Below are 14,509 nucleotides of genomic sequence, written 5' to 3'. Positions count from 1 at the left end.
CCTCACTGAAGTGCATGGGGTGCATGCAATTCATACTGCAGAGATATCATCTCAGGCTTTCTGCCATAGTCATACATAATGACCTCTCAGTGCAATACTCATCTGATACTTACAGATTTTTATTTTTAAAACCTTAAATGAAACAAACCATAATGACTCTAGATGTAATCTGTGTTTAAAAGGGACAATTTCCAGCCAAAATACTGGTGGAATATGGTGGCAAAATGCCCTTAGTACAGACGCAACTTGTGTTAGTAAAACCGTGCTTTTGCCAGTGCAGCTTTATTTCTGTCAGAGCAACACAAGTCCTGCAGCTGAGTACACATTTATGTGTCTGTATGAGGGTTTGCTTCTCAGGTGAGGACTCAAATGGTCTCCCCCTGAGCTGTTTGTAGGCAGGCAGAAATGGTAGTGCAGGAATGATACTGTCTGACTCAGTCTAAACCTCTGATCGATGCAATATGTCCCATTGCTACTTGTTAATAATCCCTCTGAAAGTGTGCTAGCTCTTTTTAGTTAGATATGACATTGGGAGCTGTTGTTCACTTGGCCATCTGCAAGCCTCAAAATAAGGCAGTATACATGAGCTTGTTCCCCCAATACTGTTCATTTCACGTGGCATCATCTTGCCAGCTTTTCTGGGAAGATGGCTACTTCCAGGCAGATGGCAGGAGCTGCAGGAAGCTGTGAAGCAGACTAGTGTGTGAGCCACTAGATCATACAGATACAAGACACCTCTGATAACCTGTGACAAGTCATGTACCAACTCCTCCTGAGCTTAAAACTATACCCCTGCCTTTTTTTACTGTGCTTCTTCAGCACTTTCTGTTGTACCTTTTGAGGCAGAGGCATTCTGATGAGTATCTGGGGGTGTAGTGCAGCATGGAGAAGGCATGGAGCAGGAGTGATGGTTCCTTGAAGCCTTTTGTGGGCAGCACACTGTAACTTCATGCTCGAGTTTAAGGAAAGAGGTCTCAGCTGCTGACAGTAATGGAGTGTCTCTCTGACTCGTCTGGTGGTGAACTGAGCCTATGGACTGATGGCAGAAGTCAGCTGCCCTCCTTGTTTGAGAGCCATGATACTTCTCCAAACGCTATTGAAGGAAATGAGAGTTTCACATTGACTTAACAGAGTTTGTATGAGTCCCTGTCTAACTGCTGCATTGACATGTGTGCAGGTATCTGTGTTACCTGATGAATAATAGCTGCTTAGATGTCTCCTGTGCTTCTTGGCTCTTAATCTTACAGTAAAAGTACATGTTTTATATTTAACACTGCTCCCATGCATGTGAATCAGTTGATTTGGAGAGAAAAGTTACATCAACCTGAGGAACAGACCTCCTGGGAGTCCTTCTGGAGCAGTGCAGTTCCATCCTGTGTGTTCCCCAGGTTCTGGCTGACTGTCTCTGCTTTGCTCTAGAATAATTAATCAATAATTTGATTAAAGGAAAAGGCTCATTTATTACCACTCAGAAGAAAACTATTACAAAAGGAATCCTTTAAGGACCTTTTTATTTATAGTGGTATCTTCTCTTCACATTTCCTTTCCCTCTTGTTATCATTCTTTGAAGCTTCCCCTTTTCTGCTTCCCTCAATACTTGTCTTAACATCACATTCCCTCCTTGCTGGCCTTCCCTTCTCCTCCCCTTTGATTTCTCTCCCTAGCAAAGAAATTATATTAGTTCCTTGTTCTTTTCTCCCTTCATCTGTGATGTGGTACAAATAATTCCAAATCCTGCTCCTCAGTTATTAATTTTTCACTTCAGCCCAGCAGAAAGATGCAGTGTGTTTTGTGTTCAAACAATGGGGAGTTATAGTAAGGCAAAGACACAAACATGCCTAGTATGATTAAATATAAATAAGTATAATAGAGGATATATTTCTTATCTATTTATATCACTTTATAATCAAGCCTTCTTTGATTCTAATATTTTCAGGCTGAATTTGACAGAAAAATCTATGCTACGTTGGTACTGAAACTATGCTGTGTTAGTATTGAAAGTTAATCACTGTAGGTCTTAGACCACATGCAGGGAAAATATGGATTTCTCTTGCCTTAAACTATTCACCCCTTCCGTTTCATATCCATTGAAACAGATCTTAGCTTTTAAAGGGCATAGACAGCCATATTAAATCCTTACTATTCAAGGCATGCCCTTGTTTCGTGTTTTGCACATTAGGCCACCACTGTTAGGATCAGAGTGGTTACCAGGTCACTTGGTAATTGGGGCAAAGACATTTCCAGTGATTGCTATTATATATTTCTAGAAATTAAAATATTAATAAAGCAGGGTTACAGGGGAAAATAAACAACAACAAACCAACCCAGACTGTTTCTTCTATTTGAACCTGTTTGTCCTGTTTTAAAGACTGTTCCACTGACACTGAGCTTTTAAAAGAACTTCTTCTCAGATTCTCACAGCATGAAGTTGGGGGACTATCTAGACTCATGACATTTTATATTCTCTTTAAGTAATATATACCATTTTTGTTAATCTCATTATTCAAAGTCTTATGACAATGTTGTTTCTTTCATCAGTTTGTCTCTAGTTACATTTTGAGCAATTGCTGAACCAGAAGGTGGTTTGTATCATAATTCTGATTTATTTCAGATCTTAGCTTGCCCCTAAATGAATTAATTCTTTGTTCTTTTTAGCTCAAACTGTTCATAGAGCTTTGTCACACGCTTATAGCACTTTGTTACAGGCTATCAACTTCTGCCAGTCTTCATTGCCTAGGAACACAAATTACTTCTGCAAAAAGTAGAGAAAAGATAGTTCAAGTTATATGCACTTATGACTGTAAACTGTGTGTTGCATTAAACAATGAATGGCTTAAAAATCTATAACCTTTTGGAATGGAACAAGAAATTTGACCTAAATCATACCCCCTAGTGTGCAGTTAGCTATTCATGTACATAATCTGCTGCATTTGGCAAAGCCTGTGCATGTTGTATTCTTGCCTTTCACTATCTCCACAGTAGTAATAATAATACAACAAAAATTCTGCTGATGGGATAGGAGGGTATTGTACTGGAGACAAAATGAAAGAAAACAGTGATGCCATTCTCTCTTTGTACTAAAAGAGCCCGTGGGAAAACTGTCCCTTTATTTCCCACAATATTTTCTTTTTCACAGAAGGCTGAATAGCAAGAAAATGCTAGATTTCTCAGCTTTTAGGGGCCTCTGAAAATATTTTAAAAACACCTTGTGCAAATTCAGTACTTTGTCTGATAATTACAGATTAAAGATCCTTAGGATTTTTCCCATATGTTTAAAGCATAGAACTCAGAAGATTACAGTAAATAATAATCTTTGTTAGGGGCTAAGGTGGCAAAACCCCTGTGCTTCAGCCTTACTACTGGTGCTGTGCACACCTTTTATAGCAGCCTTTATATACATAACATTTATTGGGTTTTATTGTTTACTTATCAGTGACTCTGGGGGCAGGCAAGTAAAAAACTCTAGACTTCCACATTGACAAACATACGAGTCTTTTCTAAAAAAGTTGTAATAAAATGCAGCACTAATATTAGTTAATACTTGTATTGCTTTTGAGGTCTTTAAGTGGAGACCATGCCTCCTCAGAGTTGATTCAGTAAAGTTTAATTAAGTTTAATTTTTTCCCCAGAAAGTTTCTGATCTCACTAAATCAAGTGATGAATTAGGAGTAAGTATGATTAAAGTTGGTTGCCTCCCATTTTTTGTGTTATTTTTCTTGAGGTACTGTGTATGTGTGTGTATATATATGTATGTGTGTATATATGTATATATGGCAATAAGACTGCTGTGCTTTCTCATATCATATAATGTCTACTTTTTCTAAAGAATTAATTGTAACTATTACTCAATTACTCCTGCCTTCTCTCTGGCTCTCTCTTCTGATACTGCAGTGAACTGTAGAGTTTTTAAACTATGTTCTGCTCTTAAGACGACCTGTTGGAACCAGTTTAACAGTTGGATGTGGCTGAAAACCAGACATGGACCATTTCTGATTGCCTTGTGGACCTTCAGTGGTCCAGTATTTTGACAGCCACTAGTAAACATTGATCTGTTTTCCAAAACTACCTGTATCGAGTTCCCCATTTGAAGAGAACTGGTGGTCTCTAATGTCTTGGTCTCAAATTCTGGAGCCAAGGTCCTGGTGTCCTGGGCCTTCCACACTCTGGAGGTGTCCTGCAGTGTGCTCCAGGGGTGTGATTGCCCCAGCACTTAGATGGGGACTTGCTTTCTTTTGCTCTCAGCCAGCCCATTTGCAAAGCTTCTTCTCAGTGGAAGCCAGGGCATTTGAGAGATGTGTGTGTGCATGGGAGAGAAGGGCTCATGTGCAGCCAGCCTTGTCTTTGTAGGAGGCTGTGCTTAAACATGTCCACATCTTAAACCTGGGATGCATACTTGAATTCCACAAACTGGAAGTTCTTATGGTGCCTGGGAAGCTCAGTTTCACCTAAACTGACAAAATGGTGTGGAAACAGAAACTAAAACTGCTGTCCTCAAAAATCAGCTTGGCTCTCACCTAGCTCCTGAAGCACAGGCAGTCTCTAAAAACTCACTCTTTTTGCCTTTTTTGCCCTTTTCTGATGTGTTCTTACCCTTGAGCCCCCAGACTCAACAGCCAAGGTGTTCACTCTGTCTCTCTGAGGCTGCTTCACCTAGATCGCACTCCTCAAACCCATGGAGCCAGACTGTGCTCCATGCCGAGCTGCAGCTGGCAGCATCTGCTCCTGGTTTTAATGGGACTCACCTAAAGTACAGGAGTCTCAGGTAATTTTTACTTTTGCTTAAAGAGATATTTGCCTTCATCTGTTCTCTGACCAGCAACCTATATATCTTCTGCAGTATGTACCTTTCCAGTCTTTCCTGCTGAAGCTACTTCACATAAGTTTAAAGTATTAAAGTTTCTTTGGGTGCAACAGAGGATGTGTGCAAAAGAGAAAGGACTCTTCAGCACCTTGCTTCAAACACTCAGGAGGAAAGAGGAGTCTTTGGCTCCAGATACTAAATACAGCATTGTATTATAAACTAAACAGTCACTGCGTATAATATAAACTAACCCTGAAACAAAGACTAGAACCCAGGGGCCTCTGTTAGGGATTACTGTTCGCTCTCTTGCATCTGCTTTTTCTGGTCCAATGAATCTTTGCAGAAAAGAAATTAATAGAAAATAGCTTCAATGATTAAGAATGCAATCTCCATTCCTCCAGTCCTTCTCACTTATTAGCCAGCAGTCACCCTAGGAATGTGGGTTTCAGTCTTCTCAAGACAAAAAAGTCCAACTCCCCCCTCCCCCCAAAACAAACCATAAACAAACAAACCCTGAAACATGTTCCTCCTATTTTGAATGCTTTAACCACAGAAAAGATAAATGAAAGGCATAGATTTTTTGATTCTTAGTCCTCTCTCATATTGAAGTTCTTTGCATATGTCCTTTAAATCATGCTGTCAGACGTCTGCATTTATCATCTTGCCTTGTTATCTGGACATACCTTTTTTCTCTTCTGTTGATCAACAGGGATGCTTGGCAAAGGCAGACTCTGAGCATTCATCTAGCTTTATTAGTACTGCCAGATAAGCCCTGGGAAGTACAAAGAGAATGGTAGTGTTGTTTATTCTGCTTTTTGTGAACTTTCTGCATATTTCTTAAAACCAGGGCTCTTCCCTGCTTTCTAAATCTTTAGCTGCTTTGACTTCAGAGCTGAAATTAATGTGCAATATTTTTAACCTAGTTACATCCTTACAGACATCAGCGCGAAGCAAAGCATATTTTGTCATAAGAAAGAAACGGTATCTGGGTAAGTCTTCCAGCAAAACCTGTGTGATGGCAGCATAGCTTGTTCTTTGATGTCTCTCTGGCAGTTGTCATAACTGGGTTAAGAAGCAGACACTAGAGCATGAATTTTTCATGTTTGGGTAAATGGCTTAAAGTATCACTCTGCTGGCCATGTACCACTAGGGTTATCTCAGGAGGAGGGTGGAAAAGTTCAGAGGGGTCAGTTTTACCCCCCATATGGAATGAAAGTATATGTTTTAATGGCTGAAATATTTTCAGGATGGAGAAAATGTCTTTGTTACACTTCAGGAGAGACTAGCAGACATCCTGAAGCAAAATTCGATGTTCAGGTTTAGTAAATCATTAAATTTATCCCTGGGAGGCACTTTGGTACTGTCATGATGAACAAGGTATTTTATATAGGTTTTGAAGAAATGGTCATATTAATGACAGGAGCAGATGTAATTGACATCTGATCACTGTATAAAAATACATACAAAAGAAATTGAAATCAAAGGTAAGTGACCTGCAGCTTGAGATTTAGATTGTTACCTTTCTCACATTATCCATTTCTAAAATCTTACCAATTTACAGCTTGAATTTGGTTGTCTTTTAATGTCAGAAAACACGTTTAAATAATTTTGCTAGGTCGCAGAATCATAAAATGGCTGGGGTTGAAAGGACCTCTGAGATAACCTTATTCAAAGCCCCCTTCAGTGGATAGAGGCACCTTTCACTCAGAGCTCCACCCAACCTGGCATTTAAACACTTTCAGGGATGGTGCATCCACAGCTCCTCTGGGCAGCCTGTTCCAGTGCCTCACCACTTTTTCCTAATAGCCAATCTAAACCTACTCTTTTTCAATTTGAATCTCTTTCCCCTTGTCCTGTCACTTCGTGCTGTTATAAAAGTCTCTCTCTCTTTCTTATAGGCTCCTTTAAGGTACTGGAAAACTGAAATTAGGTCACCCCAAAGCCCACTCTTTTCCTGGCTGAACAAATCCAAATCTCTCAGCCTTTCCTCACAGGAGACATACTCCATCTCTCTAATCAACTTGGTGGCCTCCTCTGGACTCACTCCAACAGCTCCATGTCCTTCCTGAGCTGGGCACCGCAGAGCTGGGCGCTGTGTTCCAGGTGGGATCTCTCTCACCAGAGCAGAGCAGAGGGGCAGAATCCCCTCCCCTGCCCTGCTGCCCACGCTGCTTTTGGTGCAGCCCAGGACACCTTTGGCTTTCTGGGCTGTGAGTGCACATGGCCAGGTCATGTCCAGCCTCTCATCCACCAGCACCCCCAGGTCCTTCTGGGCAGGGCTACTCCTGATCTGTTCATCCTGCAATTCCTCTCTTGAGAAAGCTGGGAAATTCACAGAAAAATAACACAGTGCAAGAAGAAAGACCAGTTAATGTGTGAGGAATGTAGAGTCAAAAATTTTGGAATTTTATTATGTCCCTTCCTAGCCATATACAGAGCCACATACGGAGTCCTGGGTGTTACTGCAGCCAAACAGTAAAAGATAACAGAGAAAGAAGCTGATAGAGAGGGCAGTGATCAAGAATGCTTAGGAATCTTATATTCTACAAGATCTAAATGTCAAGCATGCAGGTGGTGTGCTCTTTGTAACTGGGGCACAATTCCTCAGTCAGATCTCTGGGAAGTACATATCAGTATTGGCTGCTGCATCATGGAGGACCATCTCACAGCAGCATATCTGAGATCACTGTGCAGTTATAACTGGGCTCATTAATGCTTATTGAGAGAAAATCCAAGATATTTAAAAGACCTATTTAAAACTCAGTTTTCCTTGAGGTGAAAGGCACAGTTGTTTCTGTGGAACTCAATATAAAGACTTGCAGCAGTTTAGCTAGAGTGACATGTTAGTATGAGTCCTTGAGTTCCTTCTGCTCCTTGCTGGAAGGTTGTGTGTTTCTTGCTCATCTCCAGCAAGTTGTTGCCAGCAGCTTCTTCCCTTCAACCTTGATGGCTCTTCCATGGCACTAGGTTTGTTGAAATTGAAAACTTCATGGTAAATTTAAGAGACTAAAGGGGCATGAGAGAAAAGGATGACAAGAAGGTGCTGCTTTGTCAACACTGCTCCTGAAAGAATGGGCAGTAGTAGTGTTGTGCTGACAGGTTGCTTTGTGGGGACTCTACAATTCTGCTGAAACTGAGTTAATTTTGTAGTAGGGCCATGATGAAAGAACAAGAGTGAAAAGATTAAATGGTAATGGATTCTAAGGGATGTGTAACTGAGCAGTTGTGGGTACATATCTTATACTATGTCAGCATTAAAATAAATAGGCTAAAGACGTGCTGACCTGTTGCATAGCAACCAGGAGGAAGCGCAGAACCAAATCTCTGGATGCTTGTGATTTGTAAACCTTTACAGAACAAAGTACAAGACCTTTGCCCATCTGCTAGAAATGTTCAGAAGCTGAAGGAGAAATATGGTACATTCCCTGAAATGTAACACTTGACAACTATTTTTATTTATAGATAAATACACAGATGCAGTGTAAAAAGCCCGACTATTTTGCCTCAAGGTTATGTAGAAAAAATACTTAGTCTCTCCAATTTTACTTAGTGTTTTCCTGAATTCATCACACATAGGAGATTTCTTTAAATACTGCAAATGCTGAGTTTTTGCAGCTGCAAATATTTGCTCATTGTTGTGATTTTGCAAACATTGATATGCCCATTTAGCAAAATTATTTATGTTGTTCTACTGAAGTCAAGTACAAATTCTGATGCATGATGAAAAGAGGCACTCATGTTTATTTAAAAATTGCTGTTGAGATGCTTCTAGCCCCTCTTGCCCATTTGAAGTGTGTTTCAAACATTATTTTCAAATGAATGTGATGTATTGGAATGCATTTATACTAGGCTAGCAACTCCCTCTGGTTTCTTGCAGACCAAAGATGTTTATTTACTTTGTACAGTTTCATACTTTGCATGCACACTTCACAGTTGTGGAAGTCACAGGTAGATCTCAGGGGAATTTTTTTTCTATTGCAAAAATAGATAATATTTCTAACTGTAAGAAAGATGGCAATTTTTACCATGTAGAGGTAAATACAATACATTATAGAAATGAATAAATTTTTTCCAGTGGAACACTTCATATGTTAGAGTTTCAATAGTAATAGTTCTCCAGCTCTTTAAAACCAAAACCATTGAGTAATATTGTGCATCATCTTTTGCATTTCACACAAATACATTTTGCAGTTTTGGACTCAAGTAAGTGGCTATTTATGAAGGCATATGAATAATACATGTACAGCATCTTTAAATGCTAGATGCTGCCTATTTATGTTAGATAAGTATATTAAGGAATCAATTATTTATAGTTAATTTTATAGGACCACTAATGCCATATGTAACAGTATTTAATGAACCCCTTTGGTAATTGCAATGGAGATAATAACAAAAAGGGCCGCACAGGAAGTCACAAACCAGGAAAGACCTCAAAGCTCAGGAAGGGTAAAATCTCTACTCCTTTTGGAAAATTTATACTCTAGTGCAGCCTACTGAATGAACAGCATATAAAAATCCTGCAAACACCAAAAAGCAGTAACATTTGTAGGCTTTTTTTATGTAGCTTTCCAAAGCTACCAGATTTGCAAACTTAGGTTCCTTTTCAGATGAGCTTGGCGAAAGCATGCAGGCAAAATGTTGTTCTAGCAAATACAAAGATCAGCCTTGAAGGAAGGGGGATCTTATATATAGTTTACTTTTTCTACTTAAAAAGTGCACTGCTGTAATTGCCTTTTTATTTTATTTGATATACATTGGATATTTTAGGCTTATTTTTTCCTATATTTAGTCCAACCTACATACACGTCTTGCAACTCTTTGTACCTGTTCTTCTGGGTTTATTATTCTAACAAGTATCAACTTCTTGGTACTGAAATTCAAGTAAAACCTTTTTAGATACCTGTGACTGTTTCTGCTGTTAAGTGTTCATATAAATGCTTTGGAAAAATATCTGCTCAAACATTGTGATATTGATCATTGTTAAAGACCTTGTAGTTTATAAAGCTGTAGTAAAACTGGCTTGTACCTGTGAAAGTACTTTCATGGCTTTTAGTCCAGTCAAGGATAAAATGCTGTTGTTTACGTTTTTGTATTCTTACTGCTACCACAAATGAAATGGTTATGAGATGTTACTACCTGTGGGATGAGCTTAGTGGAGTAGTTTGACCTATGTTGTGTACAGCGAGAAGTTTGTGCAAACAACATTATTATTTTAAGGTGAATGTAAATTGTCTTTCAAATATCTTGTTTCATATAGTGACAAGCTAAAAGAAGCTCCTGGGAGCATTTTAAGGACAGGATTCTTCTCACCCTGTCTGGGACATTTACAGTGGAGATTTCTAGAACTTAATGTAGATCGCTCAGGACTCTTTATCATCAGTAAAAAGGAGTTGGTGACTTTGGGGCATGCTTGATCTTAGCTGCTTTTAAACATCTGCTTCAGGAAAAGTGGAATCACTTCCTAGGATACCCAGACTCTTGATTTTACCTGTACTGAAGGTAGGGATAGCTCTGCATGTACAGTGTGGGCATGCAGGATGCTGTGAGCTAAGCCAGTAGATGGTGAAGTTCCAGAAAGCAGTCCCTGGAAGCCAGCGCTGCGTGTGCACAGGCCTGGGCAGCTGCCATCGTGCTGGGTCTGGTCTGTAAGTGGAATTTACTGTGTTTCCAAGCCTAAAAGGGGACTCTGAGGCATGTTTAATGCACATGGGGAAAACTGACATCTTGAAATGGAGCACTCCATTTCATTAAAAGGCATGCCATGAGGAGCCAGCTCCTTTCTTCAGTATCTCAAAGGGAGGAGAATTTTCTCCAAGTATTGGGAGTTCAGACAGGTGCTCTCTGTGCAAGGCCCTGATAACAAAAACCTGTGCTAGCATGTGTGGTAAGCTCTTCTGGAGTGAGAGGACTCTCTCTCCCCTTTTAAATCCATGACAATAAACTGTGCAAAAAAAATAGAAATTGATCTAAGATCTAGGATTATGCATCTCCCTTAAAGAGGGGAGCCCCAGGCTGTTGCCCTGCTATGATAATTATTTCTACACTTACTCAACGTTCAGTGTGTTTGTTCCTCTGTGTTCCTTCTCCCACACAGGGGATTTAATTGCTTCAGTACAAAATGTGCTCCTCAGTGATTCCCTCTGACCAGTGCCTTCTCCCACACTGGAGATTAGGTTGTGCATGAGCCTGTCATTCTGCACCACAGAGAATGTTAGAAATAAATCTCTTTTTCTGTTAGCCTTTATCTCTCTTGGTGTGGCATGCCTTTTGGCACTCACAATGGCATTTATTAGAAAATTTGCTCCCAGTAATGAGCAGTGTTAACTGCGTGGTTAAAGCCAAGCAGAGTGATAAGTACATTTGCCTCCTTGCTTGCTGCTGGCTTGCTGGAGTCTGAGAAAGATGGTTACATACCCTTGGTGTTCAGTTTGTGCTAAAATTGTAAACAGCCAGTCTGCAGGTTGGTAAAGCTGTCTGGGGGGTTCAAGCATAACTATAATATATTCAGGATGAAAGTATGTAACTGAGCTCTGGCAACATTCTTTGAAAGAAATTTAATACATCCTCTTTGTTGTATGCAAGATCTATTTTGTTAAAAATAGAGAAAAGTTATAATAGGATTTGATCACCCTGACTGGAGCATTGTAAAAAAGGGGCCAGGCACTAAACCATTGATGCTCAAATCAGGGGAAAAGCTAGTTAGCATCCCTGGCATTAAGAGAATGAATTTTCAGAAAGCTGTTCATTGATATCTGACAAACAGCTTGAAAGGGATGCCAAACCCTCAGGGTTTCTGTCAGTAGCCTTAAAATTCATTTGCATATTTTTTGCATAGAAACGGGAGCTCTCTCTCTGTTGTCAAACTGCAGAACTAAAAGGATGCAAAAACTCTATCTAGTCCAAAGAGCTCTGAAGGGGCAACTTCACAATCAGAATTCAAATGTGTGCAACAGATTAGGAAAATTACTTCAAATAGGATTTCAACCATATCTAAGAGAGACACAGAAATCCTGAACAGATTGGTAGGCAAAACACTACCTGCACTGCCATTAAAATGTTTTTGGTTTTTTTCCTCTGGGCATTTCTCATGTGAAAAACAGCTCACTGATGTCAGCTGATCACACAGATTAATGTTGTTTAAGGTGCTACTGCTTAGTTTTCTTGATATCAAATACATTTTTTTTTTCTGACTGTTTTGATTTTTTCCAATTGATAGCAGTACTATTATGGATAGGATGAGAGTGATGGAGGAACAAAGAAATGGTGGTCCTCCACATGCAGCCAGTGTATCCAGTGGTCCTGTTGGCTGGCAGCTGTCCTTCCTAGCTATACCATTTGCTGGCAGCTGTTGTGGATTGAACCAGAGTCCCCCTGCCTTGAAAGGGTGCCTTGCCAGCATGGGCAGCTCTGCTGAAGTGCAGGATCTGTGACAGTGTGAGCTGGAGTTTGAGCTGCTCTTTTGCCTGTCTTTTCATTAAGTAGTTTCCTTGTCTGATTCCAAATGTTATTCCATTCTTTCCTTTAAGGAAAATGTTTGCAAAGACAACAAAGCATTCGGGGCCAAGATTGTGCTTAATGTGCAGGTGATGTTTTGTTGGCAGTGTCCTCTATGTCACAGGCTGACTATGCTTTTATCATTTTGAGGAGGAAGCTGATGTCTGCAGTGAAATTTATGATGGGTGAAAGCGCCATGTAATTTTTAGCAGATAATTCCATCCAGGCAGTAATATGAGCAGAGTTCTCATTGTACCAACAGAGAGTTGACATTCAAATTTCCCATGCATCGAGTGAACAATAGACTTCCATTGTGTATACGTGGCACTGCCATTGATCTGATTGATTTTGAGTTGCAGCAGAGGATATGGTCGGTGATGTGTGAACAGGAAGGGCACAGTTAACTCTTTTCATGAATGACTATATTAGACATGATTTTCATGAATGACTATATTATATTAGAGCTGTCTTTGAAACAAAGTCCTAATAAGAAAATCAGTATTGATACTGTTAGATTACAGTTCATAATGATGATGATGTTAGAAAATCAATAAATAATCTGCCGCTTAAGTTACGGATTTTTGCAACACTGGTGGAACACCGTAGGAAAAGTTTGGTTTAATATCATCTTTAAAGATCTGGCTCTCTATCTGTATAGTATGACTTTTTATTTCTTTACCCTTCATTTTCAAGGCTCATGTACATCAGCATAGGCTGAAAGAGATATAAAAGACAAAGTGTATCTGTGGCTTCACATAATAAGAAAAGTGGGTTTAAGTGGTGGAAGAGGTCTTTCAGCATTTTAGAAGAAATGTTTTTGCCGAGTTTGTGTGGTTGGTATCATATCAGGAGTGTTAGGCTTGTCTTCTGCCTCTTGGAAAGATGGTCTGAACACAGGACTGTTGGCAGAGTAATGTGCTGCTTCATTAAAGAGAAGCTTCCATTTACTGGGTTGCCTGGTTTTGTGCCTTGTCTGCAGCTTCTTGGAGGAATGGCCCAGCTTTCCCTGGAAAGAGTGGAGGAGATTCCTGGGCAGGATAGCTCATAGCTTGGTGAGAGTGCTGGAGGGGTGAATGTGAGAAAGATACTGAGACTGAATTGATGGTTTGTGTGGGACTGTGTTGGTGGAACAAAGGATCCTGCCTGGCAGCTGTGCAAAGCACCTGCAGAAGCAAAAGCTCTCCTGTTTCCATTTTTTGCAAGTAAAATTATTACTTGTCTAAGAAGTATGGGCTGTTTGGGGCAGCTCTGATTCTGGTACTTGAAATCCGTTTGTGGATCTGAGTTCTACAGTCTGGCAGAGCTGCTGAGGATCATGGAAATCAAAATACTTTAGCTTCACTTTGAAAGCATTAAAGCATTATTTTGAACAGCAATAGGTTTGCTTCACAAAGGTTATTTTGTAGTAGAGGCAGTCTGAAATATTCCACATTTGGTGATATTCTGGTCTAGAATTAATTTCTTGAAATGAAAATTGTGAATAAAATATTCCACTTCCTACCATGTCAGTATAGTCCAAGGACCAGTGTTTATATAGAAATATATTTATTGTAATTTTAGAAGCCCTCCTTTTGATATAATTATCTTTTTTCCAGTAAATAGGGTAACCATTCAATTTTCACTTTGATTTCCATGTTTTTGTTTTCAGCAGAGTCAAAATGTCAGACAAAAGTGATTTAAAAGCAGAACTTGAGCGCAAAAAACAACGTTTGGCTCAGATAAGAGAAGAAAAGAAACGGAAGGAGGAAGAAAGGAAGAAAAAAGAGGTAAATTTGCAACACAACCTTTTAGATAGCTCATGCTTGGACAAGGGGCTTGCTGAGGTTTTGGCATCTCAGTATTATATGCCCCAAGGCATCTGCTATGTGGAATGAGATACTCAAACCCACGTCAGACTAACCTTAAAATCAAAAAGCTTATTTTTAGTCAAGAATGTTGGGGTGAGGGAATTGACTTCAAAACCACAGCACTGTCAAATGACAGCAGTTTAGACAACATGATGTGCATGTGTATGGAGAAAGAAAAATTGATTTGCCACAATGCTTTTTTCCTGGGCTCTCCTTCAATGGAAAGGGAGTGGAGAGTGGGGAAAGGCAGAAAGAGGACTCACATTTTTTCAAGCCATTACAATCTAAATATGTATTTTTGTACTCTGAAGACTAGTTTGATTACTAGCTAAGGTAACAGATTTACAATTATTATTCTCCAGTAAAG

General features: G+C 39.7%; 1 protein-coding gene across 5 annotated transcripts in view; it reads left to right on the top strand.

The window, feature by feature from the left end:
* Positions 1 to 14,509, top strand: part of DYNC1I1 (dynein cytoplasmic 1 intermediate chain 1) — a 201,548-nt gene that overhangs the window by 20,417 nt on the left and 166,622 nt on the right. For 4 of the 5 annotated variants that reach the window (XM_014248490.2, XM_014248488.2, XM_088061816.1 and 1 more), the window contains exon 2: positions 13,944 to 14,061. In XM_014248490.2, coding sequence (XP_014103965.1) covers positions 13,944 to 14,061 — 118 coding nt within the window. The remainder of the gene's footprint in view (positions 1 to 13,943; positions 14,062 to 14,509) is intronic. The other variant, XM_088061814.1, reaches the window with a different exon arrangement.

This window comes from Pseudopodoces humilis, chromosome 1 (assembly GCF_049639895.1).
Source record: "Pseudopodoces humilis isolate 2021_Gansu_Grassland_sample_001 chromosome 1, ASM4963989v1, whole genome shotgun sequence".
In the NCBI taxonomy this organism is placed as follows: Eukaryota; Metazoa; Chordata; class Aves; order Passeriformes; family Paridae; genus Pseudopodoces; species Pseudopodoces humilis.
The sequence above is the reverse complement of the archived record's forward strand: the minus strand, read 5'-3'. Positions and strand labels throughout refer to the sequence as shown.